Here is a 25025-nt window from a genome sequence, read left to right as displayed (position 1 = left end):
ATCATCCTGGCTTGTCTGTGGGCCCAGTGTCACTACAAGAGTCCCCCTAAGGGGCGTGAGGCAGGTTGGCTCAGAGAGAAGCAAAGTCAGAGAGACGCTGTGTTGCTGGCTTTGCAGATGGAGGAAGGGGCCATGAATCAAAGGTTGCGTGGGGCTCTAGAAGCTGGAAAAGGCCAAGGGACAGGTTTCCCCCGCAGCCCCCAGAAGGAAGCAGCCCAATGACACTTTGGTTTTAGCCTCGTGGGGCCCACCTCAGACTCTGTCCCCCAGAACTGTCAGATAAATGTGTTGTTTGAAGCCTTTTAGTTGTGGCGATTTGTCACAGCAGCCTCGGGAGGCAGCTGTTCAGTTTCCCTTACACGCAGGCTGGTCCTTCAGCTCGGGAGGGGCAGGGACAGTGCTATGCAGGGCGTTTTGGGAGCTGGTTTTCTGGGCCCCCCAGCAAGAACCCGGTCATGAGTGATACATACTCATTTGATAAATTCTGGAAAAATGTAGAAAAAATAAAAAGAATTTGCATGCAAGATTCATAATCTGGCTCACGGGCAACCACTGCAAATGGTTTGATTTACCTCTCCAACCACAGGAGGAAAAAGAGAAGAGAAGGAGAGAGGGAGGAAGGGCACCAGGGAGGGAGGGAGTTGGGTGGGAGCACGAGTGGTTTTTCTGTCTATTTTTTCCACCTATGTTGTCGACTACGAGACTTTCCTAGGTCGTCATAGTCTTTACAAACGACCATCTGATGCTGCGTCCTGCTCCTGGTGTGGCTGTATCGCTTAATTATTGACGTCAGTGGGTATTTAGTTGTTTGCATTTTTCCAGTATTGAGCTCCATCGTATGTCTCTGATCCTTCTTTCCGTGTGAATGCCCAGAAGTGGGTCAGCAGGAAGGGACGTTTTTAAAACTCTGTGTGTGGGGGGGCGAGTTTGGGGGACTGACAGCGTTGTCCCCCAGGGAGGCCCACTACCAGGGTCCAAACACCAGGACAGAGCAAGGACTTTGAGCTTCATCAGTCAGACATGCAGCAAAGCGAGCGTTCGGCCTGGAGCCGGGGCATCCTTTCTGTGCCCAGCGAGCCGATGCTGGCAGCATCTGGAGGCTGCGTGGGAGGCCGAGGTATGCAGTGTGTGACAGGATGTGACCATCAGGGCTGCTTGCCCCTTGGTGTCTTGGGCCCGAGTCTGTGCGGGCCTGCGAATGGGTCTGCCTGGGACCAGTGCAGACCGGGTTCTGTGAAGGACCAGGAGCGAATCCTTCAGCCATACACTCAGCCAACACTGTGTGACCCCAGCATGTCGTGCCCCTAATGCGTCAGCATGGCACTCCAGCCTGGCCTGGGAGGGGCCTGGCTCGGGCCATCTCAGAGAGGCCTAGGCTGCCACACTGTCCCCCTGCCTTATGTCGGCCACCCAGCTCTTTGCTGAGCGTTCACGGGGGGCCCAGTCTGCAGGGCCTCGCTGGGTACTGGAAGCATGATGGTGTGACACTGTCACTGACCTGTTGGGCCTTGGAGAGGCCGACACTGCCCCAGGGCTGCACAGCTCCTTGAGAAAGGCCAGCTGAGCTCAGGTGGGGGAAGGGAACAGGGCCTGGACGGCCTGGACAGAGCAGGGAAAGCCTGCACTGGGGAGCCCCCCCCAGGCTCAGAACTGGGGCCTGAAGCTGGGCACAGCCACCAAACCACCAAAGCCACCAACCCCCAGGAGCAGCACCCTTTTCTCTGCTCCAGAGGGGTGGGGCTGGAGGCCCCCAGTCACTCCACCTGCCCTCAGGTGCTGGCCTGCAGGTGGAAAGGCCTTCTGGCTTCTGGCTGTAGGCCCAACCCTGTCTGGGCCCAGCTGCAGCTGGCTGCACCCCCTTCACCAAGGCCCTAAAACCCGCAGAAGTTTCCTCATGGCTGTGATCGCCAATGAATAACCCGAGGAGAGCGCCTTTCTCCATGCGACTGGCGCTCGGTCTATCACACGGTGTGGACCTACCAGCCAGGTGGCAGCAGAGAGGGATACAGGTCGGAGCAGCCTGCACATCTTGTGTCCCAAACTCATAAAGCCATGGTCCCCATGGTGGAAGCTTGAGGGCCCACCAAGGCTGCATTGGGGGCCTGGGGCTCACCTCCCCAGGGGTGGCCATGGCCCCCACCCCAACCTGCAGTCCATGTGAGACAAGGAGCAAGGCCAGCAGGCAGCAGGCTGTGTCCTCAGCCACTCCAGGCCCATTTCGGGCACCGGCAGGACTGACGACCAGCGGGCCCTTTTCCTCCTGTTGGGTTATGTTTGCCCTGGCAGTTCTTTTTCTTCCACTTTTCCCCTTCCTGAGATCTGGAGCCCTCCTTTATGCATAAACGCCTTGTTTTCACACTCTGCATTGTTCTGAGATTTCAAAGTCACGGCCAGAAGCCAAAGGCAACATAGAGAGAGTGCCAAAAAATGTATACATATTTTAGGAAAGGAAAATACTATACTAAAATTGTAATACTCAACATATACCGATAACAAAGGATGAATACAAGTCACGTTTGACTTCTGCAATTACAAGAGGTGCTCAAAGTGGTTGCCATAAGCATAATTTTAATACAGTTTTTTCCTTTCTTAAAACGTGTATACATTTTTATGGCACCCTCTGTATTTTTGTGACTATAACAGTAAAAACACTAAAGTGTACTTGGAAAATTAGAAAAGCATAACAAAGGCACATTTTAAAGCCACATCGCTGTGCAAAGGTAAGGACTGTGAGCAGTATTTGGGCCTCTTTCCTCTCGGTTCCAAACAGTATAGATGTTTCCGCAGTTTTGAACTCGTGTGCAGTTCTGAAACCTGATTCTCAGTTAGCCCTCTGTCCTGAGCGTGTTCCCAAGGCCCCCTCACTGCCCCACCCCCGCTGGAGCAGTCTGTCCTCGTCCACAACACCGTGATGAACCGCAGGGACGGAAGCCGCTGCCTTCTCAGACACCCGTGGGCTTTGGGAGAGGAAGGTAAGGCCTGCCTGGGGTTAGGACATGAACCTTCTGGAGGAAGGAGTTACTTTGCTCAGAAGAGAAAGGCTGGCTCCTGTCTGACCTTTCTGGTCCCAGGAACCCCCACCAAATGCTCTGGTGGGGGCACCAGCCTGGGCCAGTTCCCCGAGGACTGAAGGCGTCGGGAGGCCCTGCAGTTGACATGGAGGCTGACGTCAGGGGAATATGGACACCCGGTGAAATGCAGGGATGGCTGTGGGGTCGCCAGAACTAATAAAGGGGCAGCCACCCATCAAGGAGCCACCTGGTGCAGTAGCGGTTAGGGTTAGGGTTAGGGTCTGGGGCCGGGCCCTGGCCCAGGTCCCACGCCTGTCGCCTGACCGATCTGGGTCCCTGGACAGAAGAGGACGTTGGACAACTTGGAGGGAGAACATGGCAGCAACCTTGCCCCCTGCCTGTGGGTGGCTCCCCTGGGGAGACACAGGTCGTTTGGCCCTGTGTGCCTGGCCCAGTGCCCTCAGCACCTCCTTGGAGACTCTTGAGGTCCCTGGGCCTCAGTGGGGTTCCCTTGCGGACAGAAGAACTGGCTTCTCAGCAAATGAAGTGAGCAGTGGGACAACGGGAGGCCCACAGGCGGCTGGCGCTCACCCCCTGACATAGTTGCAGCCCTGGCTCAGCAGAAGGGGCTCATCTGTGACACGAGGCCCTTAGTCCTACAGCCAGTTGCCCATGCCCAGGGCCAAAGACAGAGCTGGTCCCATCCCTGATGCTGGGGCGCTTCTGACGTAGAAGGTTTGTACTCAGGGGGACTGGTGCCATCAGACCTTGCAGTGGAGCTGAGACTGAGAAACTCCCCCATCATCTGGGGTCCTGGGCCCCAGCCTCCCCAGGTTTCAAGGCAGCCTTGCTTACTTTGCTTACTGTGCGTGCCAGTCCCTGTGCGGTCAGCCCCTGCTTCACTGGCCGCTGGCCAAGGAGGACCAGACGTCCCTGGGGGCTGCGCCCTCCACCAGTCCCTCCCCCGCCCCACTTCTGCACAACCTCAGGGGAGTGCCCCTCGCTGCAGGGCAGGCTCACGCTGGGCAGCGGAGGAGAGGGTGGGGTGCCCGGCAGGGCGTCCTCAGCCACTCTGGGCTCCAGTGCTTCCCAGGAGGACATGCTGCGCCCCATTTGGGAGTGTGCGAGCAGCCTGATAAAGATGGGCAACTGCGACGTCACAGCGGAGGCGACTGAAAGGTGAACAGCACGGGGGAGGGGGCTGCCATCAGCAAAGTGCAGTCTGGGGTCCTCCACAGGACAAATGGGTAGGTGTTTCAGCACCTAAATGAAGGAGAAAAAAGAGACAAGCAAACCGGTCATAAGACATGGACTTTATTGGGATCTTGGTTTGAACAAACCGTGTGCAGTCGTGTATAGGGTATCATGTCTATGCTCACACATCTATGACATTTGAATGCTGACTCCATACTTGATATTAAGGAATTATTGTTAATTAAAAATGTTTTTGGGGGCCGACCCGGTGGCTCAGGCGGTTAGAGCTCCATGCTCCTAACTCCGAAAGCTGCTGGTTCGATTCCCACATGGGCCAGTGGGCTCTCAACCACAAGGTTGCCTGTTCAATTCCTCGACTCCCGCAAGGGATGGTGGGCTCCGCCCCCTGCAACTAAAATTGAACATGGCACTTTGAGCTGAGCTGCCGCTGAGCTCCCAAATGGCTCAGTTGGTTGGTGCGCGTCCTCTCAACCACAAGGTTGCCGGTTCGACGGTGGGCTGTGCCCCCTGCAACTAGAAAACGGCAACTGGACCTGGAGCTGAGCTGCGCCCTCCACAACTAAGACTGAAAGGACAACAACTTGAAGCTGAACGGCACCCTCCACAACTAAGATTGAAAGGACAACAACTTGACTTGGAAAAAACACCTGGAAGTACACACTGTTCCCCAATAAAATCCTGTTCCCCTTCCCCAATAAAATCTTAAAAAAAAAAAAATGTTTTCGGGTGGATAGGTGGGTCAGTTGATTAGAGCACGGGCTCTGGGCAACGGGGCTGCCGGTTCGATTCCCACATGGGCCAGTGAGCTGCACCCTCCGCAACTAGAATGAAGTCAATGAGCTGCCGCTGAGCTCCCTGGTGGCCAGATGGCTCAGTTGGTTGGAGCGCGGGCTCTCAACCACAAGATTGCTGGTTCAATTCCCATCCAATGGATGGTGGGCTGTGCCCCCTGCAACTAACAACAGCATCTGGACCTGGAGCTGAGCTGCGCCCTCCACAACTAAGACTAAAAGGACGACAACTTGAAGCTGAGCTGCACCCTCCACAACTAAGACTGAAAGGACAACAACTTGACTTGGATGGAGCTGATGAGTCCTGGGAAAAACACACTACTGTTCCCCAATAAACAGTCCTGGAAATACACACTCTTCCCCAATAAAGTCCTGTTCCCCTTACCAAAAAAATCTTTAAAAACAATTTTTTTTTTCCTTTTAGAAAACCATACAGTGAAATTGTCTTTTTTAGTGTACAGTTCTTTGAGTTTTAATGCAGGTATAGATTTGTGTCATCCCTTCCACAGTCAGGGTACAGAGCAGTTCCCTCACCCCCAGAAACTCCCTACTGCTCTCCTCTGTAGGAGCAGGCTGCTCCCCCCACCCCTGGGAACTACTGGCAACTTCTCCCTTGCGGCTGTTGTTTCTTCCACAATGCCTCCTATACGGAATCACATGCTGCTATGTGACCCTTTGAGACTGGCTCCTTCTGTCACACGCCTTTCAAGTAGTCGATTTCATGTCTGGATGGATCGCGGCTTATCCACTCACTGCAGAAGGACCTCTGGGCTGTTTCTAGCTTGGGGCCAGGCTGACTAGACATGCTGTAGACATTTATGCATAGGCTTTTGTACGAAGATATGTTTTCTTTACTCTGTGTAAATACCCAGGAGTGGGCACGCTGGCTCATGTGTTAGGTGTATAGTTGACTTATTAAGTAATTGCCAAGCTGTTGTTTAGAACTGCTGCACCATTTACACCATATGAAAGTTCTGGGCTCTGCCTCCTTGCCCTGAGTGACCAACCATCTGCTTTGCCCAGGATGGGAAGAGGGGCTTCCTGGGACGTGGGACTTTCAGTGTTCAAAGTGGAAAACTCCTGGACAAACTAGGATGGTTGGTCACCCTAACCTTGTCAACACTTGCTAGTGTGAGTATTTTTAGTTTAGCCCCTCTAATATGTGTGCAGTTAGTGTCTCATCATGGTTCGATTTGCATTTCCCAGATAGTTAATGACATTGAGCATCTGTTCATTGCTGACAGCCACCCAACTAACCAACGACCCTATCATTTTCTTAATAGTGTCTTTTTGGAAGCAAAATCCTCTTTGGTGCGCTAAGTCTATTCTCAAGTTTTCTTATTGGGTTCTTTTTTAAAAAACATTTTTATTAAAATATAACTGACATACAATATTAGTTTAGTTTCAGGTGTACATCATAGTTATTCAACAGTACCCACCTGGCACTATACATAGTTATTACCATATTATTGATTATATGCTAAATAAGTGATCACCATAAGTCCAGCAACCATCTGACACTGTACCACATTATCACAATATTACTGACTATATTTCCTATGCTGTATATTATATCCCCATGACTTATTTGTTTTATATCTGGAACTTTGAACATCTTACTCTTCTTTATGTTTCCCCCCTTTTTAAATTTTTCAGAGTTGACATTCAGTATTATTTTATATTAGTTTCAGATGTACAGTATAGTGGTTAGACATTTATATAATTTATGATGTGATCCCCCTGACTAGTCTAGTACCCACCTAGCACTATACATAGTTGTTACCATATTATTGACTATATTCCCTATGCTGTACTTTACATCCCTAGGACTATTTTGTAACTACTAACTTGTACTTCTTAATCCCTTCCTCTTTTTCACCCACCCCCATTGGGTTCTTTTCTAACTGATGAGTTTTGAGAGCTCTTTATATATTCTCTTTCTCTCTCTCAATATAAATATTATGTGATATATATATATATATATATATATATATATATATATATTTATTTATTTTTAAATTTTTTTTTCCTCTCTCCCTGTCTGTAGCATCTTTTCATTCTTTTTTTTTTTTTTTTTTTTTTTTAAGGAGGGCACAGCTCACAGTGGCCCATGCAGGGATCGAATCAGCAACCTTGGTGTTATTAGCTCCACGCTCTAATCAACTGAACTAACCAACGACCCTATCATTTTCTTAATAGTGTCTTTCTGGAAGCAAAATGTAAAAATTTTGATGAAGTTCAATTTATCTTTGCTTTTATTTGTGGTAAAATACACACAATATAAAATTTACCATTTTTAAGTGTACAATTCAGTGGCATTAAGAAAATTCACAAGTGGTGTAAACATCACCACTATTTATTTCCAGGGCTTTTTTTTTTTATCACCCCAAACAAATTCTGTACCCATTAAGTAATATACCCCCATTCCCCCCTCTCCCAGCCCCTGGAAATCTCTATTCTACTTTCTGTCTCTTGAATTGGCCTACTCTTGATACCGCATATAAATAGAATCATACAATATTTGTCTCCTGACGGAGAAACTCAGCCACGGGAGAGTTCTTATGCTTATTTCCCTTAGCTGTTTTCTAGGTTCTTCTGTTTTAGCATGTGTCAGACCTTAATTCCCTTTTATTTCATTTTATTTATAATTGTGGGAAAACACACATCATATAAAAGTGAGCGTGTGAAGCGTGCTTAAGTGCACAGCTCTGTTGTTCAGCTCATTTACATCGTTCTGCAACCATTGCCTCTGTCTCCAGAACTTTCTGTCTTCGCAAACTGACACTGCGTCCCTGCTGAACACTCACTCCCTCCCTCTCTCCAGCCCTGGCACCACCATCGACTTCCGTCTCTGAATCTCACTCCTCTGGGGACTTCATACAAGGGGGATCACACAGCATTTGTCCCTCTGTGTCTGGCTTATTTCACTGCTCACACGCCCTCAGGTCTATGCATGTGGCATCAGGTGTCAGAAAGTCCTGTTTCAGTCTGAATAATATTGCACTGTGTGTATGCACCACATGTGTCGGTCCTTTCCTCCCCTCAGGACCCTGTGGGTGCTGCCAGCCAGGTTCGGCCAGATAAGCAGCAGCAGGAGGGCGCACGCCCTCCAAGGTGGAGGGGAGAGGAGTCGGGGGGCGGAGGGAGACGAATAGGAGGAAGGTCGCGGGTGGAGAGCGGACTGGAGAGCGGACTGGATAGCGGACTAGGAGGGCGGGGAGGACGGAGAGTGGAGCGGGGGAAGACAGGGCGGAGGAAGAGGAAGGCACAAAAGAGACAAGATAGAGCGCAGGCGGGACCCAACGCCAAAGCGGGGCGCAGGCGTGGCCCCGCCTCCAGGACCCGGTCCCGTCCCGCGGCCTGCCGGGAGACGTAGTCTAGAGCCTCTCAGGAAGCGGGACTCGGAGTCCCAGCGAGCCCCGCGGCGCGCCTGCGGGCCGCGACTCCGCCCCGCCCCGTGGCCTGCCGGGACTTGTAGTCCAACGCGGGCAGACGCACAGGCACTGGATGAGCGGCCGGACTCGGTGTCCCTGAGAGCCCTGCGCTGGGCCACGACGCCGCGCACCGCCCTCTCCGTCGCCGCCGCCGGCCTTTCTCCGGCCGTCGCCGCCGCCGCTGCTGCTTCGCGGGCTGGAGGGTCCGGGTGTCCCCCGGGCGAGCGGAGGCTGCGGGTGGGAGCCTGCGCGGGCACTGCGGAGCGGGCCGGGGGAGGCCGGGATGGAGTCCCCCGGAGGTGGGCGCGCTGCTGGGCGAGCCCGCGCCTGGGGCGGTTGGGGAGGGGGCCGAGCGGTGGCGAGTGGGGCAGGGGACGGTACGGGGCGAGGGGAGAGAGGGGCCCCGGCGGGGGGTGGGCGCCGGGAGCGCTGGCCTGGCGCGGGGCGCGGGTCCGAAGGCAGGTCCCGGGCGGGGCCGGGTGGGCGGGGCTTCGAGCGGTGCTCGGGTGGGCGAGCCCTTCGGGGGGCGCTGGGCCCAGGCGGGGCGGCGGGGCTGCAGTGGGGGGTTTTCCCGGGGCCCTTCCCGACTCCAGCGCGCCGCCCCCCTCGGGAGCTTGTTTCCAGGTGGGCGGACGAGGGGGCAGCCGCTTGTCCCCGACGCAGCCTCGCGTGCCCTGGGGCACCGAGCGAGCGGGCCTGCTCTCCCTCCAGTTGACTGAAGCGAGCGAGCCGGGTTCCCGGGGCCTCCCGCGGTTGCGACGGCTGCTCTGAGGGCGGCGCAGACATGGCCCACCTCAGGGGGTTTGCCAACCAGGTGAGGGTTCGTGTCGGGATTGTGGGAGTGGGAAGCTGTGTGTCCGCGCGCCTGGGCCGCCGGGGACCAGAGCAGCGACTGCCGAGTCCGACAGGAGAGGGCGCGGGAGGAGAGAGTGTTCGTGGGAAACCTGTGCTGCTCACCTGCGGGCAAAATGGGGCGCAGCCCGAGGCGCTCAGGCCGCTGGGGCTCCGGGCTGACAGCGTGGCTGGTGCAGCGTTTTGGGTGCAGAAGCCCACAGGCATCTCACCAGCGCGGTGAGAGGTCAGTGGAGGGCGTGGGAGGCCCGGCTCGGGAGGGGCGGGGTGGCTTGGGCAGGACCCGGTCTGCACCTCTGCTGGGATTGCGATGCCGGGCTCCACACGGCCGGGGCCTGGGCTGCTGTCAGTCCGGCGGTGTTGGGCTGGGGCAGGGACGCGGGCGGACCCCTCGCTGATGGGCGGTTGAGGGGGGCTGGGAAGGGGATCAGGCAGCTCTTGGGTAGGAGTGGGGGACACGCATGAGTGTTTCCATTGAGGGGCGGTGGAGTGCTGCCTGATGGTACTGCCCTCCTTGCTTTGGCTGCTTCTGAGAATTCCCGGTATTCAGCCACCTTGAGGGGTCTGACTCACTGGCTGACTCTGGGGGACCCTCTGCAGTGTGCCCCGACTTTGCCTGGAACGAGGGCCTGCTGCTGCCACCTGGAAAGGAGGGTGTGTGTAGGGGGGCAGTTGGGAGGCTTGTGGTCTGGACCTCCCCTCTTTTTTGTGAAAGAAAGTGTGATTGGAGCTGATGTGGAGTAAACCACCTGGTGGCCAGGTTTTCCTGTGTCCTCGTTATTAGTTGTTACCTAGATGCGATTTAAGCCAACTGCGTAAGGCGTGGGGGTGGCCTCTTACAGACAGGAGTCCCACTGCTGGCTCCCATGTTCTCAGTCGGGGAGCTCAGCATGCAGGAGGAGCAGGAAGCTGGTCGAGTCGTGCGCAGGGAGGAGCCGCCCGGAAGCCGCATGCAGCTGCTGGGCAGGGCTGTTGGGCAGAGCATCCTGGACCAGCTGTGGCCACAGATGGGACGGGGTTTGCTGACTGACGCTGAATGATGCTAACAGACTTTGCGTTTATGTTTGACATTTTGTGTCTGGTGGAGTATGTGGCTAAGGCGCTGGGAGAAAAGTCCGCCTCGAGCTTGTTTTCTAAGAGCTGGAGGAGTAGCCGCCATGGGCCCAGGGAGGAATTGGAGCGGGGAGCCGCCCCTGTACCGCTGTGCTGATGGCACTTGATGCTTGGCCTGGGTGTCCAGTCAGGCCCGGGGAGGGGGCGTGGGCGCTGAGGAGCTGGGAAAGGGACCCCAAAGGAAGGAAGCCCCCTTGTCCTTTCAGGGGCGGAAGACTCAGCCTTGTCGGCAGCGGGAAGCCTGATAGGTCTGCATTTTCTCTTGAGACGGCTGTCACTGTGGCCTCGTGGGTGGTCCCTGTGTGGAGCAGCGGGCGAGCTCCCCCACAGCCTGTGCTCCTGCTCTGATGTCACCCCGCCTACAGGCCAAATGGCTGGGGGTGCGAAAGCACCATGTGCTTACCAGCTGTCACCTGTCGTGTGGTGGTTGGGGACGGCTTGGCTCTTGTTTTGTGGGGTCAAACTAATGGCAGACAGTCTACCATGTGGTAGCCCCAAATCTGGCAGTGCCAGGGCTGACTTGAGAACAAGGGCCTTGACCACCAGAGCCAGTTGAGCCACCTGAGCGGTTGTCCAGACCACGTGCCTGGTCTAGAAGGGCTGCCGGGCCCCCAGACCTGAGAGCTGCGTGTCGTTCCTTCAGCCGGTGAGGCTGGGAGTGGGTCGTCCCTGTGATAGGCTTGTAGGGTCCGTGTTAGGCAGGAGTGTTCCTGTCACACCCTGTCTACTCAGTTGACTGATCCGCAGTGGTGCCTGAGGCTCGGGGCCCTACTTTCTGTGGAGCCTGGACTCTGGGTTAGGGGGTGCGCTGTGTTCTCCTGCTCGAGGCAGTGGAGGTCTGAGCGGGCCGGCTGGGGTTCCTTTGGCGACTGCGGGGGACCAGATCGGCTCTGGCCAAGGCCGGACAGGGGCAGCGAGGTCCCCACGTGGAAGCCAGTGGAGCAGGTTTTCTCTCCGTCAGGAAAGCCTTTTTGTGCTGGTCGCTCAGTGGTCAGCGGTATGGTAGGTCACACCTGAAGACCTGAGCAGCTGTGATTTGAAGCCTGCTTTCCCTTGACCTTGGCTTTGGGGTCTTCTTGGCAGCAGGCTGGCTGCAAGCTTCGCGGTTGTTTCTCTTCCATGTGAACTGGGCTCCCAGTTCCAGTGGGGACGGCCGCATTCCTTAACAGGCTGAGCCTCAGTGCAAGGGACACCTCACCACCGGCATGGGGCATCTGCCTCTGGCTGTGGCCTTGCCCAGCTGCCTTGTTGGGGAGGATTCTGTGTTGAGACATTGCTGCTGGCCCCCGGCCCCTGCCCGCTCCCCGCCAAAGCACCTGTCCCCGTGCAGCCTTCACTCTTCTGGCTTACATGGCGTGGCGTGTTCACAGGTGTGGGCCTGTGTGTGTCCCCTTCTTTTTGGTTACTAACCCTGGGAAGGCAGGTAACTGCATTTTCTGGTTGACATGCGGCCTCCATCTGCAGCCAGGCCAGCCCAGCACGGAGGTGAGCTCAGGCCCTGGGGAACCCTGAGACTGGGGAGACACTCCCTCCCTGGGACGGCCCTCAGCACCGGGCACAGCACAGCCGGCGGAGCGTGATTTTGCCTTCACATTGGCTTCGTGGGGGTGTGTGGGAGAGTAGGGGGGGCCTCTTCAGAGGGAGGTGTGCCTGATGCATTTGATGCCTGTGGGGCTTGGAAAACCCCTTCCACCTCTGTGGACAAGATGCCAGGCCTCCACCCCCAGCGCTTCTGGGGCCTGCCCAAGGCACCCGGTTCCCCCTCGTCGCTGGTCTGTGAGGACTGCCCCTGTCTTTCTGAAAGAGTTCAGTGTTCCCAGGAGCCCTGGGGGTCAGTGAGGATTCGGGTCAAGGGTATGGTTCTCGGCCTGGCCACTGTCTGCACCCGCGTCTCTGGCCTGTCAGGCCTTGTTTGTGTTGCAGTCTGAGGGCCAAGTGGGCCGTCTTCTGTGCTGTTTGAGGGTCCAGGCTCAAGCATCCAGAAACGCAGGGCTTTGCAGCTGGGTGCTGGTGTGGGGTGGAGCGTCCTGAGGACTGGGTCTGGGTGGCGGAGGAAGCCCTCTCTAAGGTGTGGCTGACAGGCTTGCAGGGAGAGGTCAGCTCACACAGGCTGGGTGTGTTTTCTTAATAGACTGTTTTTTAGAGCAGTTAGGGTTACAGGAAAATGAGCAAGTCTCCTCGGTATTAACCTATTATCAACGTCTGGGTTAGGGTCATGTGTTTGTTACAACTGATGAGTCAACGTCAACACATTATTAAGCTCACGGGTTTCACCACGTTCACTCTTGGGGCTGTACATGCTCCACCTGACAGCACCACACAGGGGTGTCTTGCTGCCTAAAGTCTCCGAGCTCCACCTCCTCGTCCCTTTTAACCCTCACTGTGCCTTGCTTGGTCTCCCCCACCTGAGGGGGGCCAGCAGGGGTGACCTTCGTGGCCCTGGCCCCTGAGCTGGAGCCAGGCGTCTGTGCTCTCAGGGTCTTTCCCTGGTGTGGAGGGTACATTTACGTTTTCTGAACAAAAAGGATGCAAGAAGGAACGAGCAGAGCAGAGAACGTAGGGAGCGCGCTGGCTGGCCTGGTGCTCGGCCCGGCCCCTGACGGCCCCCTCTCCCCAGCACTCGCGCGTGGACCCCGAGGCGCTCTTCACCAAGCTGGACCGCATCGGCAAGGGTTCCTTCGGGGAGGTGTTCAAGGGCATCGACAACCGCTCCAAGGAGGTGGTGGCCATCAAGATCATCGACCTGGAGGAGGCGGAGGACGAGATCGAGGACATCCAGCAGGAAATCACGGTGCTCAGTCAGTGCGACAGTCCTTACATCACCCGCTACTTCGGCTCCTACCTGAAGGTGCCTGCAGGCGGGGTCTCCACCCAGAGCGAGCGATGGGCCCAGGGTTCTGCGGGAGGCCAGGCCTGGGCCGAGGGGCCCCCCAAAACGACAGTCCCAAGGCCAGGCAGCTGTATGGGGCTACCTGGTCTCATCCTTAGGAGAGCCCTGGCAGTGGCCAGGCACGAGCAGGGTCTGCAGGCGCAGTGGCTCTGGATTGGCTGTGTGACCCAGCGCCTCGCCTGGCTGCACCATGTCCCGGGGCTGGGGCAACCCCCACGGGGCGGCATCTAGGAGGCCCGGATGGTAGCACTGGGAGCGAGCCCTGCAGCTGGAGCCCAGAGCCCAGCGCGGGCTGGGGGCTGCGTAGGGACACCTGGTTTGCAGGTGTCGAGGCCAAGTGCGGGCTGGGCAGCTGTTCTCCCAGCCTGGTTTTTGAAGGGTTGTTGGCACAGTGGACTTGGTTGCCAGTTTGAGCACTTGGCCGGTCTGCAAAGCTGCCGCAATGGGTGTGATGGGAAGGGAGGTCGGAGGCTGCTGGAGCCCTTTGTGGGAGGGCCCTTGAGGGGCCCCAGGGTGTGTGTCGTGGGGTCTGGGGGCTTCTTGCTTCCTGCCATATACATGCTGACAGGCACTTCTCTGGTCCCAGAGCACGAAGCTGTGGATTATCATGGAGTACCTGGGCGGCGGCTCCGCGCTGGACCTGGTGAGGGGCAGGTTGAAACGGTGGGCGGCTTGCCAGGGGCAGCACCACACAGGAAGGTCGCTGTGGGGTGTCCCACCAGCGTCCCTGGACCCACCGCCCACGGCCCCTGGGCTCCCAGGGTCCCCTCTCCTTTACTGCCCTGGTGTGTTAGGTGTTAGGAGCTGTTTGCAGCCCCACTGGTTGGTGCTGAGGGGTCTTGGGCCTCTCTGCTGCCTGTGAGGGACAGGTGGGTTAGTGCCCCCAGATATACAGGCTCAGGAGTGTGGCAGAGACCCATTCTCATCTGTTAGCTTTATAGCAAAGGTGACGGTAGCACCTGTTCTCTAAAAACAGGCTCCTCACAGCCACCTGCTCCGCATCTGAAACTTCGTTTTATTTCAAAGTAGTTGATGGAATAGGAAGCCCCGCCCTCCGCAGGGTCACCCGTCCTGTGGTGGAGGGGGTCGAGCTCAGGCCTTGGCGATGGGTCTGGGCAGTTAGCTGCTGTCCCGTCTGCCTGCAGCTGAAACCGGGCCCCCTGGAGGAGGCCTACATCGCCACCATCCTGAGGGAGATCCTCAAGGGCCTGGACTACCTGCACTCGGAGCGGAAGATCCACCGAGACATCAAAGGTCCCTGGGGCGCGGCTCCTGCACGGGCGAGGTGGCAGGTCGCTGTGCGGGGCGCGCTGGTGGCGCCGGGGTCTGGGTGTGGGGCCCTGTAGCTCAGCGCTCCTGGCCTCCACTCCCTGCGGCGGCTGGAGCCTGAGTGGCACCCCCAGGCCCGTTGCCAGACGACACTGCCAGCAATGGGCTGAGCTTCCTTAGTTCCCTGTGTCCGTACGTCACATACCAGCTGCGCTTCTAGTGTGAGAAGGGAACCTGTTTACACTGAAAGTGTGCGTTCTTATGTCGGGGGTGGGTTTGAGCCCTCTTGTGGGCCAGCCCTGCCAAGTGTCCCTCGGGAAGGACGTGGCCGAGGGGCCTAACGAGATGAGTGGTGGAGTGGGAAGGGCAGTTTGCCAGAAAAGGGCAGTTGCTCTGTTCTTGGGATCTGTCATAAGAGGCCAGCACTTGGGAGGGGAGGGGCCCTCACGCTGAGAGAACTTGCCGGCAGTGGCCTGTGGCCCTGGGCCCGTCTGCCTCCTGGGTGGAGACAAGCCGAGGTCCCGGGGACAGCCCTGAGGCCAGGTGGACAGGGATAGGGGCTTCATGGTTCCGAGTGTGAGGCCTGCTGTCCTGTGTTGAGCAGCTGCCAACGTGCTGCTCTCGGAGCAGGGTGACGTGAAGCTGGCAGACTTCGGGGTGGCGGGGCAGCTCACGGACACGCAGATCAAGAGGAACACGTTTGTGGGCACCCCCTTCTGGATGGCACCCGAGGTCATCAAACAGTCGGCCTACGACTTCAAGGTGGGCATGACGGGTGTGAGGGCAGCTGTGGTGGCTCAGGCCCCAGTGGCCAATGTCCTGTGTGGCTCTGTTCAGGCTGACATCTGGTCGCTGGGGATCACAGCCATCGAGCTGGCCAAAGGCGAGCCTCCAAACTCCGACCTGCACCCCATGCGTGTCCTGTTCCTGATCCCCAAGAACAGTCCCCCCACGCTGGAGGGCCACCACAGCAAGCCCTTCAAAGAGTTTGTGGAGGCCTGCCTCAACAAGGACCCCCGATTCGTAAGCCTGCAGTCTCCTGGCTCTGGGTGAGGGGTGGGGGGTGGGCAGGGCGTGGAGGGGGTGTGGTGTGGCCCTTCTGTACCAGCTCCTACCTCACCCCAACCCACCCCCCATCCAGAGTGGGCCCTGCCAAAGCGTCGGACAGCTTGTGGAGGGTGCTCACCTGGGGGGATGGCATGCAGTCCTGCCCAGCTTCCCAGTTGCCCCCTGCCACCCCGGGACCCTTCACTGAGTCCTCCCTGAGCAAGAAGGCAAGGCCACACCACACCCCAGCCGGGTCCAAGCTCCTCCCGGAGATTGAAGGGCAGAGCCCACCGTCCCCTTGCCTGCTGAGCCATGTCCGACCCCCGCAGCGGCCCACCGCCAAAGAGCTCCTGAAGCACAAGTTCATCACGCGCCACACCAAGAAGACCTCTTTCCTCACCGAGCTCATTGACCGCTACAAGCGCTGGAAGTCGGAGGGGCACGGCGAGGAGTCCAGCTCCGAGGACTCTGACATGTAGGGGCCTTGCTTGTCCCGCGGGCTCCCAGCCCTGGGCGCCAAGGCACCAGCGGGGTCCCTGCTCAGGGCAGGGAGGTGGGGGCCAGTTGATAGGGACCTGGGTGATCACCTGGGCCCTGCGGCCTGGGTAGGACCCTACCTGGCACTTAGGGCTGTGAGGCTGCCTTGGCAGCGGGGAGGCTGAAAGGCGTGTGCTTGGGACGCCCCTGAATCCCAGCACCCAGGGCCCTTGTGACTTCACCCCCCTCTGCAGTGATGGAGATGCTGAGGACGGAGAGCAGGGCCCCATCTGGACATTCCCTCCCACCATCCGGCCGAGCCCGCACAGCAAGCTGCACAAGGGGACGGCCCTGCATGGCCCCCAGAAGGTCTGGCCCACCAGGCCAGGCCCCTCGCATATGTTGGGAGGGTGGGGCCTGTCAGTTGACCCAGGAGGTGGCTGTGGGGTGGCACCTCTCCTGGGCCTTGTGCTCCCACAGGTTGCGCCTTCCAAAGAGGCAAGAAATGGGGTGGGGGCAGGGCACACCTGTCCTGACCACTCCTCCACCGCCGCCGCTCACCCCCTGTGGTCTTGCTCTTGCAGTCTGCAGAGCCTGTCAAGAGGCAGCCGCGGTCCCAGTGCCTGTCCACGCTGGTCCGGCCTGTCTTCGGAGAGGTGAGTGCGGAGCCGGGGGTCCTATGGGGCAGCTGGAGCACCGTGGTGATGGGGGCTGGCCCCACCTGGTACATGGGGTTTCCAGGTCTGGTGGAAACCACTGTGGTTTTACCTGTGGGCTGGGTATCCTGAGCGGGGGCCTAGAAATGGCTGGGACACACTGCCCTAATGGGACCCTTGCCAGCTCCATGGCCTCTGGGACCCCAGGGTGGCTCTGAACTGCAAATGTGTGGGTAACCAGAAGAGCCGGCACATCTAGTTCTTGGTGCAGGGCGTCAGGCCCAGGGCAGGGGGCTCACGGGCGACTGACCCCCAGTGGCCACGTGACATGGTGTTTGTCACCTTGGTAGCACCCCCAGGAGTATGGTGTAGCCAGGAGCTCCCACACCCTGGACTCAGGGCCAGCAGTAGGTCATGTGACCAGCTCCCACCCAGGAGGGACAGCAGCATGTGGGGTCCAGCATGTGAGAGCGTGGAGGCAGCAGTCCCTTCCTGAGGGAGGTGGGGGCATCTGGGCCCAGCAGGCGTGCTCCAACCCCCAGGAGCCTGGAATTCGAGGGCGAGGAGGTTGGGTAGAGTTGGTGGGGCAGAGGGACTGTCATAGTGGCCTTGCAGGCACTTGGGGCTGCACAGTGGGAACTTGTGGGGCTTGGCTTGGACAGTTGGATCAGGGGCTGGTCCTCACACTGGGCCCCACGTGGGGTGGGGCCTGGGGAGGTGGCAGGTGTTGGAGAAGAGGGTCTGGCTGGCATCTCCCAGGGCTGCTTTGCGCATGTGTAGTGGACCGTCTTAGAAGTTGGGACACTGTAGGCTGCCAGCCTTCGCACTGTAGTGAGCTTAGTAGGGAAGCAGAGTGCCACCCTGGCAACCAGGGCCACTGCCTGGAGCTCCGGGTTCTGTGGGCTGGGCCTGAGCTCAGGCTGTTGGGTAGGCTGTCCTGGGAGGCATGCGTCTTTCCGTTTCTGTGGGCATGAGGGGTGTGGCAGGGAGGACCATGCTGGCCAGTGTCCAACCCCGCCCCCAGGTCAGCTGGAGAGTGCGGCTTCTTCCAGCCGGTTCCCACAGCTTGGAGCAGCAGGGCTAAGGGGACTGCTGGCACCCTGTAGCCTCAACGGTCAGAGCTGGCAGTGTGGCTGTGCAGTGCACTCTGGGAGTTTTGGGGGTTTGTTTTCTCAAGCTCACTGGACCAGAGCTGAGAGTTTCTGTGACCCACAATTGGGAGGAAGCCCTGTGGTTAGCCGGGCCCCTCTTGAGAACCACGATCTGAGATTCCCCAAGAGGCAGCACCTGCCTTCAGGTGGCTAGGCTTGCATTCAGAACCCTCAGGTGCTCGGCGCCACCCAGCTGTCCTTAGCGTGGCGGTGCGAGGAGCGCAGAGGCTCTGGTGGGGTGGAGGCCTGCTGCCTGGGACCCCCAAGTGCAAGGTGAGGGGCGGCGTGAGCCTCTGACCAGGAGAGTGTGGAGTCGCCCTCTGCTCAGTGGTCCTTGTCGGGGGCCTCCACCCACGGCCTTACTCGGTCCCCACCCCTTCCTCCTGCCCACCTGCTCGGTGGTCCCTCCACAGCTCAAGGAGAAACACAGGCAGAGCGGCGGAGGAGTGGGGGCACTGGAGGAGCTGGAGAATGCCTTCAGCCTGGCTGAGGAGTCCTGCCCCGGCATCTCGGACAAGCTGATGGCTCGCCTGGTGGAGCGCGTGCAGAGGTGAGGGGGGCGACCTGCTTCTGAGGGCTGGGGCGGGGCGGCGGGCCCCTGCTGCCCACAGTGGGCCCGAGCCACCTTGTGGCTTCCCACAGGGCCTGCACTGGGGCAGAAGCGTGACAGGGCCTCTCTCCTCCAGGTTTTCCCACAACAGAAACCACCTGACGTCCACCCGCTGAGGCCACTGTTTTGGAGGCGGACAGGAGGGTCTTTGTTCGGAGCTCTGTGAGGATCTGGCTGACGTGTCACCGCCATGTGGGCCTCACTGTGGGCTCATGGCCCCCCACCCTGTGCAGAGGGCTGTCCCCCTCCCCCTCCCGCCGCAAAGATCCATGGGGAACCAAGCAGCCCCGTGGAGACGGCAGGCTCAGTCTTGTCCAGACCCCCTTGGTGGGGCGGCCGCTCAGACTGATGCGTGGAGACTGAGGCAGATGAGCCTTTGTCCCCACTCGGCCGATGGTGGCCATACATTTGCCTTGTGGTGTCACATCAGGTGCCGTGTCTTCTGTAAGCACGTGTGTCAGCCAGAATATTTTGTTTGTTAAGAAAACTGAACTTCCTTCCTTCCCTGTATATCCTGAGGTTACAGTGTTAGTTTTCATAGAACATCAAGAGGCTCCTGCCACTTTCAATAAAGACCTGAATTGGAAACGTGCTGGTGGTGGGTAGGGACCTGCACCTGGCGGGGTCCCGACTGCCCGGTCTCCCCCTTGGAGTGCCCAGTTTCTGGCTTCTGAGTCCTCGTCACAGCACATGGTGACCTTGGGGTGACCCCACACTGAACAGGGTGGCATGCAGGCACAGGGAGATGCCCTTTATTTTTAGCTACACGCACATCTGCATGAACAGCGCACACGTGGGCTTGCACTTGTTACGAAACACCAGGGTGCTAAGAACTGGGCCCTCGTGCTCCCAGGGCCACGTGGGCACTTTGGTTTCCACTCCCCCAGAGGTATGTGGGGTGGGCACCAGACTGGCTTCTGCTGGTCTTCTGCTGTGCTCCGCCCCTGATTGACCCAGACTGAAGGACAGGCCACCTGGGCCTGAGCACAGCACGTGTCAGGTGGTGCGGGGCCACCTGGTTCCTGTTCAAAGCCAGTCCCCAGTGGGGCCCTACTCTGGAAGAGGAGAGGGCAGGGGACTGCCACCTTTGGTCATCACACAGGAGCTGGGCCTGTGTTTCCACTTGCGGGCGTGTTCTGCACAGGGACCGCCCTGGGTCTCAAGGGGGACGATGCCCCCCCCCCAGGTGTCACTGTGAGGCCCACCCACAGTTGGTCTGTTGTTGGGAAGCCTGGACAAGCAGTTGTGGGGCACGTGCTGACCCCTTCTGCTCCCTCAGTGCGCTCGTTGGGCAGGATGGGCTTCATGCCTCCTCCTCGGGGGGCCCAGCCCTCCCAGGCGAGCTGCTGGCTCTCTCAATCACCTCCATCCACCTGCAGAACAGGGTGGCCTGTCAGTACCTCAGGATGCCCCCCAGGGCTTGCGCTCAGACCCCTTCCTGGCAGTGGTACCAAGTGGGCCAGCTAGAACCCGGGCCGCAGCGCCCAGCCCTCCCTCTGCAGCCCCTGCACGCACCTCCCACACGTGTACTTGCTCTCGGCCCGGAAGAAGTAGACGTGGGACCTGAACTGGAGCTTGAAGACGTGCTCCTTGTGGATGCCATCGGCCTCCCCAGGGACACTCACGCGGTAGCCCAGCAGCGGGAGGCTGGCCAGGGGGTAGTCATCCTGAGGACAGTACAGGACGGCCTTGGTGCGGCTCGGGCGCTCCCCAGCCCCCACACCACACCGGCCACCAGCGGGACGCTGGGGCCCCCAGCTCCGTGAAGCTACTATACCTGGTGAGTTTTGTAGAAGAACAAACAGAAATTGGTGAAGACCACCCAGAGCTTCTGCCAGCCATTACTGTTCTTGAATTTTCTTAACAGATACCCTGAAAGCTGGTTCTGACAGAAAAGGAAAATCATAAGTAACGGCACCCGAGACCCCAACCCCCAGAGCGCTCACGCCCCTGACCCGGTCGTCCCATGGCCTCCCCAAGCATCCGTGCTGCCCCCACAGGCCTCCTGGCGTGGCCTCGGTTTTACCTGTGTGGCCATGATCAGCTTCCTGCAGCAAAACTGCTCCTCAGTAGTTAAGCTAACAAGTCTCTCTCCCCCTACATCACGAATCCCCAGTGTGAGGCGAGGATGCCGTAACAGATCACATGGGCCAAGTCTAGAAGGTTCTTTCGTGTGGCGGGAGGCATGGAACTCCAGGCCTGAACAGGGTGCCCAAGTGTGCCGTCCACTCTGCCAGGGGAGGCCTGAGCTGCCCTCTCAGTGCTGAGCTGAGGTGGGCATCCTGGCCGAGGGGAGGCCTGCTCTCTACAGTGTCCCTCTCCTGCCACCCCTCCCGCCCTCTGGCCGGTGCCACCACTTCTCCCCTTGTACCCTCACCCGAGCACATCAGTGCACAACAGGGCCCTCTCCAGGACCCAGGCCTGCACCCACTGACAGATAGCTGAGGAGGTGTCCAGGACCACTGCCCCAGGCTCGCAGGGGACATACTCCCCCCGTCACATACACCCTATGTGTCGATCCCACCGTCCAGGCCCCCAGGTTCAACAAGCTCAAAACCACACTGAATGGGAGGTGACCTCCGCAGTGAGTGGCTGGAGTCCAAAGTGACGCTCCAAGTGATGGAGGCAGAGGGGAGGCGACAACCACCCGTGACAGGCCCACCTGAGAGCTCTGGGGTCACCACCCTCCTGGCTCTTGCCAGCACACACCCACAGTGCTGGCAAAGCCTGAGCTGCTCTGTCCAAGGGGCTTTTCCAAAGTGACTTCCTGACCAAGGGAGAGAGCAGGCTGCAGCTCAGCCCAGCCGCCTGGGATCCCCTCCCCAGCAGCCAGCGCGAGCAGAGAGGGTGCTGCACCTTGACGGCGGCGCTGTGGTCGGCTCTGGACACGCTGGTGTTGCGGTACCAGCACACGTGCACCGTGGCGTTGGCCCGGTGCTGGCCCTGCGCCTCCAAGGAGCTTTGGGCGCCATGAGCATCTTCTTCAGACTCTTGCTCCACAGAGCCCTCGTCGGAGGATCCTGGGGGAGAAGCCAGCCCGGCTCAGAGGACCCAGACCAGCCTGGGCCAGCGCATCAGGGGAGCCGCCGTGCCCCAGTCAAGGGCAGACAAAGAAAAACCACACAGTGCTTTTGCCAGAAGAGCTCGCGGCCCCTTCCCCCCGGGCGTGGCCTGGAACGTTCCTTATGAAAGGACCGTGTGCTTGGCAGGCAGACTGTGACCAAGGAAACCAGGCTATAGAAAAGCTTCCTTAGGCGTAGTGAGGACTCCCGGGGTCTGGGCCAGGACTCACTGCGGGGAGGCGCGCACGCCGTGCTGCCGGGCAGTGCCGGGGTCATGCCACCACCGCCCTTGGCCGCTTCGATCGCGGTGTTCAGGTCATGCATCCACTTCTCCTTCTCTAGCTGAGTGCTGCGGGGGGAGGGCCGAGGCTCAGAGCCGGCTGGCAGGGCACCTTGTCGCGCCAACCTCTCAGGGACAGAGGTCAGAGTCCCTGTGTCACCCCTGCATCCAGTCTTGTGGGTCCAGAGGGCTGTGGGAAATGCTGCTGGTGGCTAAGCCTGCATCCCCCTGGGAGCTGCTGGGGTGTGTGGAATGGGATTCTTTACAGGGTAGTTTGTTCCAGAAACAAGGTTAAGTTTGGTGCTTAGGTACAACATTGGTTCCTCGTTCATTCGTCACTAAGCTGCCAAGGTCCCTGGCAGTTACATGTCCGGTGCTCTCTGATGGCAGCCAGGACACAGCAGGGTGGAAACCAAGAGTCGGATGCCCGCCGGAGAAGGAGAAATGCACTGGGGACACCCGACTCTCGCAGCAGAGGGACTGCTCACAGCACAATGACCAAGGTGGGGCCCTCCCTGTCGCCTTTGAGCTCAGGTCGCCTTCCCGTTGATCTGATGTGGGGAGGTGAGAAAGTAGCCACTTGCTCCTGCTGCCAGGCTCTTCCCACTAGCCCGCTGGCACTGCCCCTTGACTTGAATGTGCCAAAGGGCTCATGCCCCTGGAGACTGACCATCCTCACAGGCCCCTCACAGGTCAAGTGCTATGAACCCGAGATGCAGGGAGCCCCTTGACAGCACCACAGCCAGTGTCTACGGGGACATTCTCAAGTCAGGCTGCCCCCAAGCTCCCCACCAGTGGAGAAGCATCGCTTAAGGGCATACGTCACTCCTACACCTGTGGGAGTGACACTCCCACAACTTGGAGGGGACTCTGCGTCATGACAGGGAGACCCCCACTCCTGGGACCCCAGGGCCCACTGCAATGCAAATGTGGAAGGCTCTTACCTGGCTGCCACCACAATTGTTTTCTGAGCTGCATAAATGGTAAAACAGTGTGGAACAGACCATTCATTCTCGCTTTCTTCTACCTGTGGGTGGGAAAAGAGGCAGAAGTCTGGACCAGGAGAAAGGCTGGCTGCAGCCAAGCTTGAAGCGCACCACAGGGGACGTGCCAGCTCTGTGCTGTCCAAGTCTACGCTGAATACGAGGTGCTATGGGAGCATGAGGGGCCCCCATGCCATGGCACCTGCCACCCATGTGGGTGAGCTGTGGGCCACAGGGCACCCAACTACTCACCGGTGGGTCCAGCACTATCAGCTGAAAATCAAGCACAGGAAAAAATGTTGAGAGTTATCATCACTAAAAAGAAAGTTGGACAATTAATCTTAAAAACTAGGTAACAAAACCTTATCAAATTAGGTTCAGAGAAAAACCTACACAGATTAATCTCAGTTATAAATGATTAAATGAAATAACTCCAAAATAAAATGTCAGCTAATCGACCTGAAAGCACAGACAGGAAATTTTCCTGTGACCAAGCAAGGCTGTTCTGGGACTGCAAGGATGGTCTGACATTAGGAAGCTGATAATAGAAATAACCCTGTCACAACGTTAAAGGGAAAAAAGTGATAATTTCTCTACAAGCTGAAAGCACCTTTGCTAAAATCCAACATGATATTTCTGGTAATATCTCTTAGATAGAAACAGAAGGAAGATGCGTTAACACAATAAAGATTATCTTTCTCAAGCCAAGAGCCATCGTCCTTTCCCAGGACCAGCCAGTTACGGATCATCTCACAGAATGGACAGCTTCCCTGTGCAGGGCCTGCCGACATCAACCACTGAGCCTTGCTCTCCACATAAAAGATCTGAAATTCACATGAACAATGGCCAGCAGGAGAAGGTGTTCAGATGTTAGCCTTCCCCTAAGTTAATATGTAAATTTATAGCTAAGTACCACATAACAATGTTTCGGTCAACAACAGACTGCATATATGATGGTGCAACAACAGCCTCAGATGTTTCGTGTTTCGTGTTCACATAAGATTATATTGGAACTGAAAGATTCCTGTCGCCTAGAGACACCATAGCTGTCATAATGTCCTAGCACAATGCATTCCTCACGCGTCTTGAGGTGATGCTGGCGTAAACACAACTATTGTGCTGCTGGCTGTATAAAAATGTAGCAGATATAATTATGTACAGTATGTACACTGATGATAATAAATGACCTTGTTACTAGTTTATGTATTTACTATGCTATACTTTTCATCGTTATTTTAGAGTGTACCCTTTCCACGATTAAAAAAAAGCTTGCTAAAACACAGTATGCTGTTACACCACCAGTAGCCTCATATGTTTCGTGTTTACTGTGTCTTTTGATTGCATTATTTTCTCTTGTGCTTGATGTAATCTCCTGTTGTTTTATAAATTTCGCGTAGCCAGAGTGTGCAGTGCGGATAAAGTCTCCAGCTGTGCACAGTCACGGCCTAGGCCTTCACATCCACTCACCCCTCACTCACTCACCCAGAGCAACTTCCAGTCGCAGGCTCCATTCAGAGGAAATGCTTACACACATGAACCATTTTTTATCTTTTTTCCCCCTATTTTTTATCTTTTATACCATATTTTTACTGTACCTTTCTGTTTAGATCTACACATACTTAGCATTGTCTCACGATTGCCTACAGGTTTCACTATTGTAACGTGCTGTGCAAGCAGGTAGCCCAGGAGTGGTGCGCTGGCCCATGCAGCTCAGGTGTGTGGGAGGCTGTACCACCTGGGTGTGTAGCTGCCTCTGTGGAGTTCGCAGAACGACAAAATCACCAAATGACACACTTCTCAGAACAGACTCTTGTCATCAAGCGGCACATGAACGTAATATAATTTCAATAGCAATCCCAGTGGTGGTTTTCGAAACAGTTTGATTCTAAAATTTATTTGGAAGAATTAAATACTTGAGAATAGCAAAAAACTTTTTAAAATGGAGGACGAATAAGGGGTGAGACTCACCCCCATAACTCCACAAATCAGAGAGTGGGGCTGATGCTGGGACAGAGAAATGGCACAGAATGCCCAGAAAGAATCCAAGTGTGCCAACAGGTTGTTTATATGGTAAAGGCAGCTCCTGAAATCAGTGAGAAAATAAAGGATCCAGAGAATAATGGGAAACCAACTACATGGGTAGAAAATGTTACATCCCAATCTACTAATAGCCAACAAAATATT

General features: G+C 57.3%; 2 protein-coding genes across 12 annotated transcripts in view; one reads left to right on the top strand and one right to left on the bottom strand.

Moving 5' to 3' along the window:
* Positions 1 to 8548: 8548 nt before the first annotated feature.
* STK25 (serine/threonine kinase 25) lies at positions 8549 to 19104 on the top strand. Of its 3 annotated transcripts, none has more exons than XM_019711691.2 (12): positions 8549 to 8688; positions 9163 to 9265; positions 13034 to 13264; positions 13893 to 13949; positions 14452 to 14560; positions 15180 to 15337; positions 15413 to 15598; positions 15952 to 16097; positions 16354 to 16468; positions 16684 to 16755; positions 18320 to 18456; positions 18593 to 19104. In XM_019711691.2, the coding sequence occupies exons 2-12, from the start codon at positions 9236 to 9238 to the stop codon at positions 18630 to 18632; spliced, it is 1281 nt and encodes a 426-aa protein (XP_019567250.1). In that variant the 5' UTR covers positions 8549 to 8688; positions 9163 to 9235; the 3' UTR covers positions 18633 to 19104. The 3 variants fall into 3 exon arrangements, with proteins under 3 accessions (XP_019567250.1, XP_019567249.1, XP_074172669.1); XM_019711690.2 differs by having other exon boundaries at positions 8605 to 8750; XM_074316568.1 differs by having other exon boundaries at positions 8605 to 8750; positions 15413 to 15624; positions 15717 to 16097.
* A 142-nt stretch (positions 19105 to 19246) lies between these two features.
* FARP2 (FERM, ARH/RhoGEF and pleckstrin domain protein 2) overlaps positions 19247 to 25025 on the bottom strand; it is a 99613-nt gene continuing 93834 nt past the window's right edge. For 3 of the 9 annotated variants that reach the window (XM_074316527.1, XM_074316514.1, XM_019711685.2), the window contains exons 22-28: positions 23094 to 23114; positions 22803 to 22885; positions 21809 to 21927; positions 21373 to 21536; positions 20294 to 20401; positions 20032 to 20183; positions 19678 to 19889 (exon numbers count right to left, since the gene is read on the bottom strand). In XM_074316527.1, the coding sequence (XP_074172628.1) occupies positions 19820 to 19889; positions 20032 to 20183; positions 20294 to 20401; positions 21373 to 21536; positions 21809 to 21927; positions 22803 to 22885; positions 23094 to 23114 (717 nt within the window). In that variant the 3' untranslated portion in view covers positions 19678 to 19819. Of the gene's footprint in view, positions 19890 to 20031; positions 20184 to 20293; positions 20402 to 21372; positions 21537 to 21808; positions 21928 to 22802; positions 22886 to 23093; positions 23115 to 24358; positions 24595 to 25025 lie in introns of those variants that run through there. The other 6 variants (XM_074316530.1, XM_074316539.1, XR_012490708.1 and 3 more) reach the window with 6 other exon arrangements.

Source organism: Rhinolophus sinicus, linkage group LG01, assembly GCF_036562045.2.
Source record: "Rhinolophus sinicus isolate RSC01 linkage group LG01, ASM3656204v1, whole genome shotgun sequence".
Taxonomy (NCBI): domain Eukaryota; kingdom Metazoa; phylum Chordata; class Mammalia; order Chiroptera; family Rhinolophidae; genus Rhinolophus; species Rhinolophus sinicus.
The sequence above is the reverse complement of the archived record's forward strand: the minus strand, read 5'-3'. Positions and strand labels throughout refer to the sequence as shown.

Excerpts from the sequence above, each read along its gene's own strand:
- STK25 (XM_074316568.1), top strand. The coding sequence starts at position 9,236 with ATGGCCCACCTCAGGGGGTTTGCCAACCAG. Across the intron at positions 13,950-14,451 it reads GCGGCTCCGCGCTGGACCTG|CTGAAACCGGGCCCCCTGGA; the intron begins GTGAGGGGCAGG and ends GTCTGCCTGCAG. Across the intron at positions 14,561-15,179 it reads GATCCACCGAGACATCAAAG|CTGCCAACGTGCTGCTCTCG; the intron begins GTCCCTGGGGCG and ends TGTGTTGAGCAG.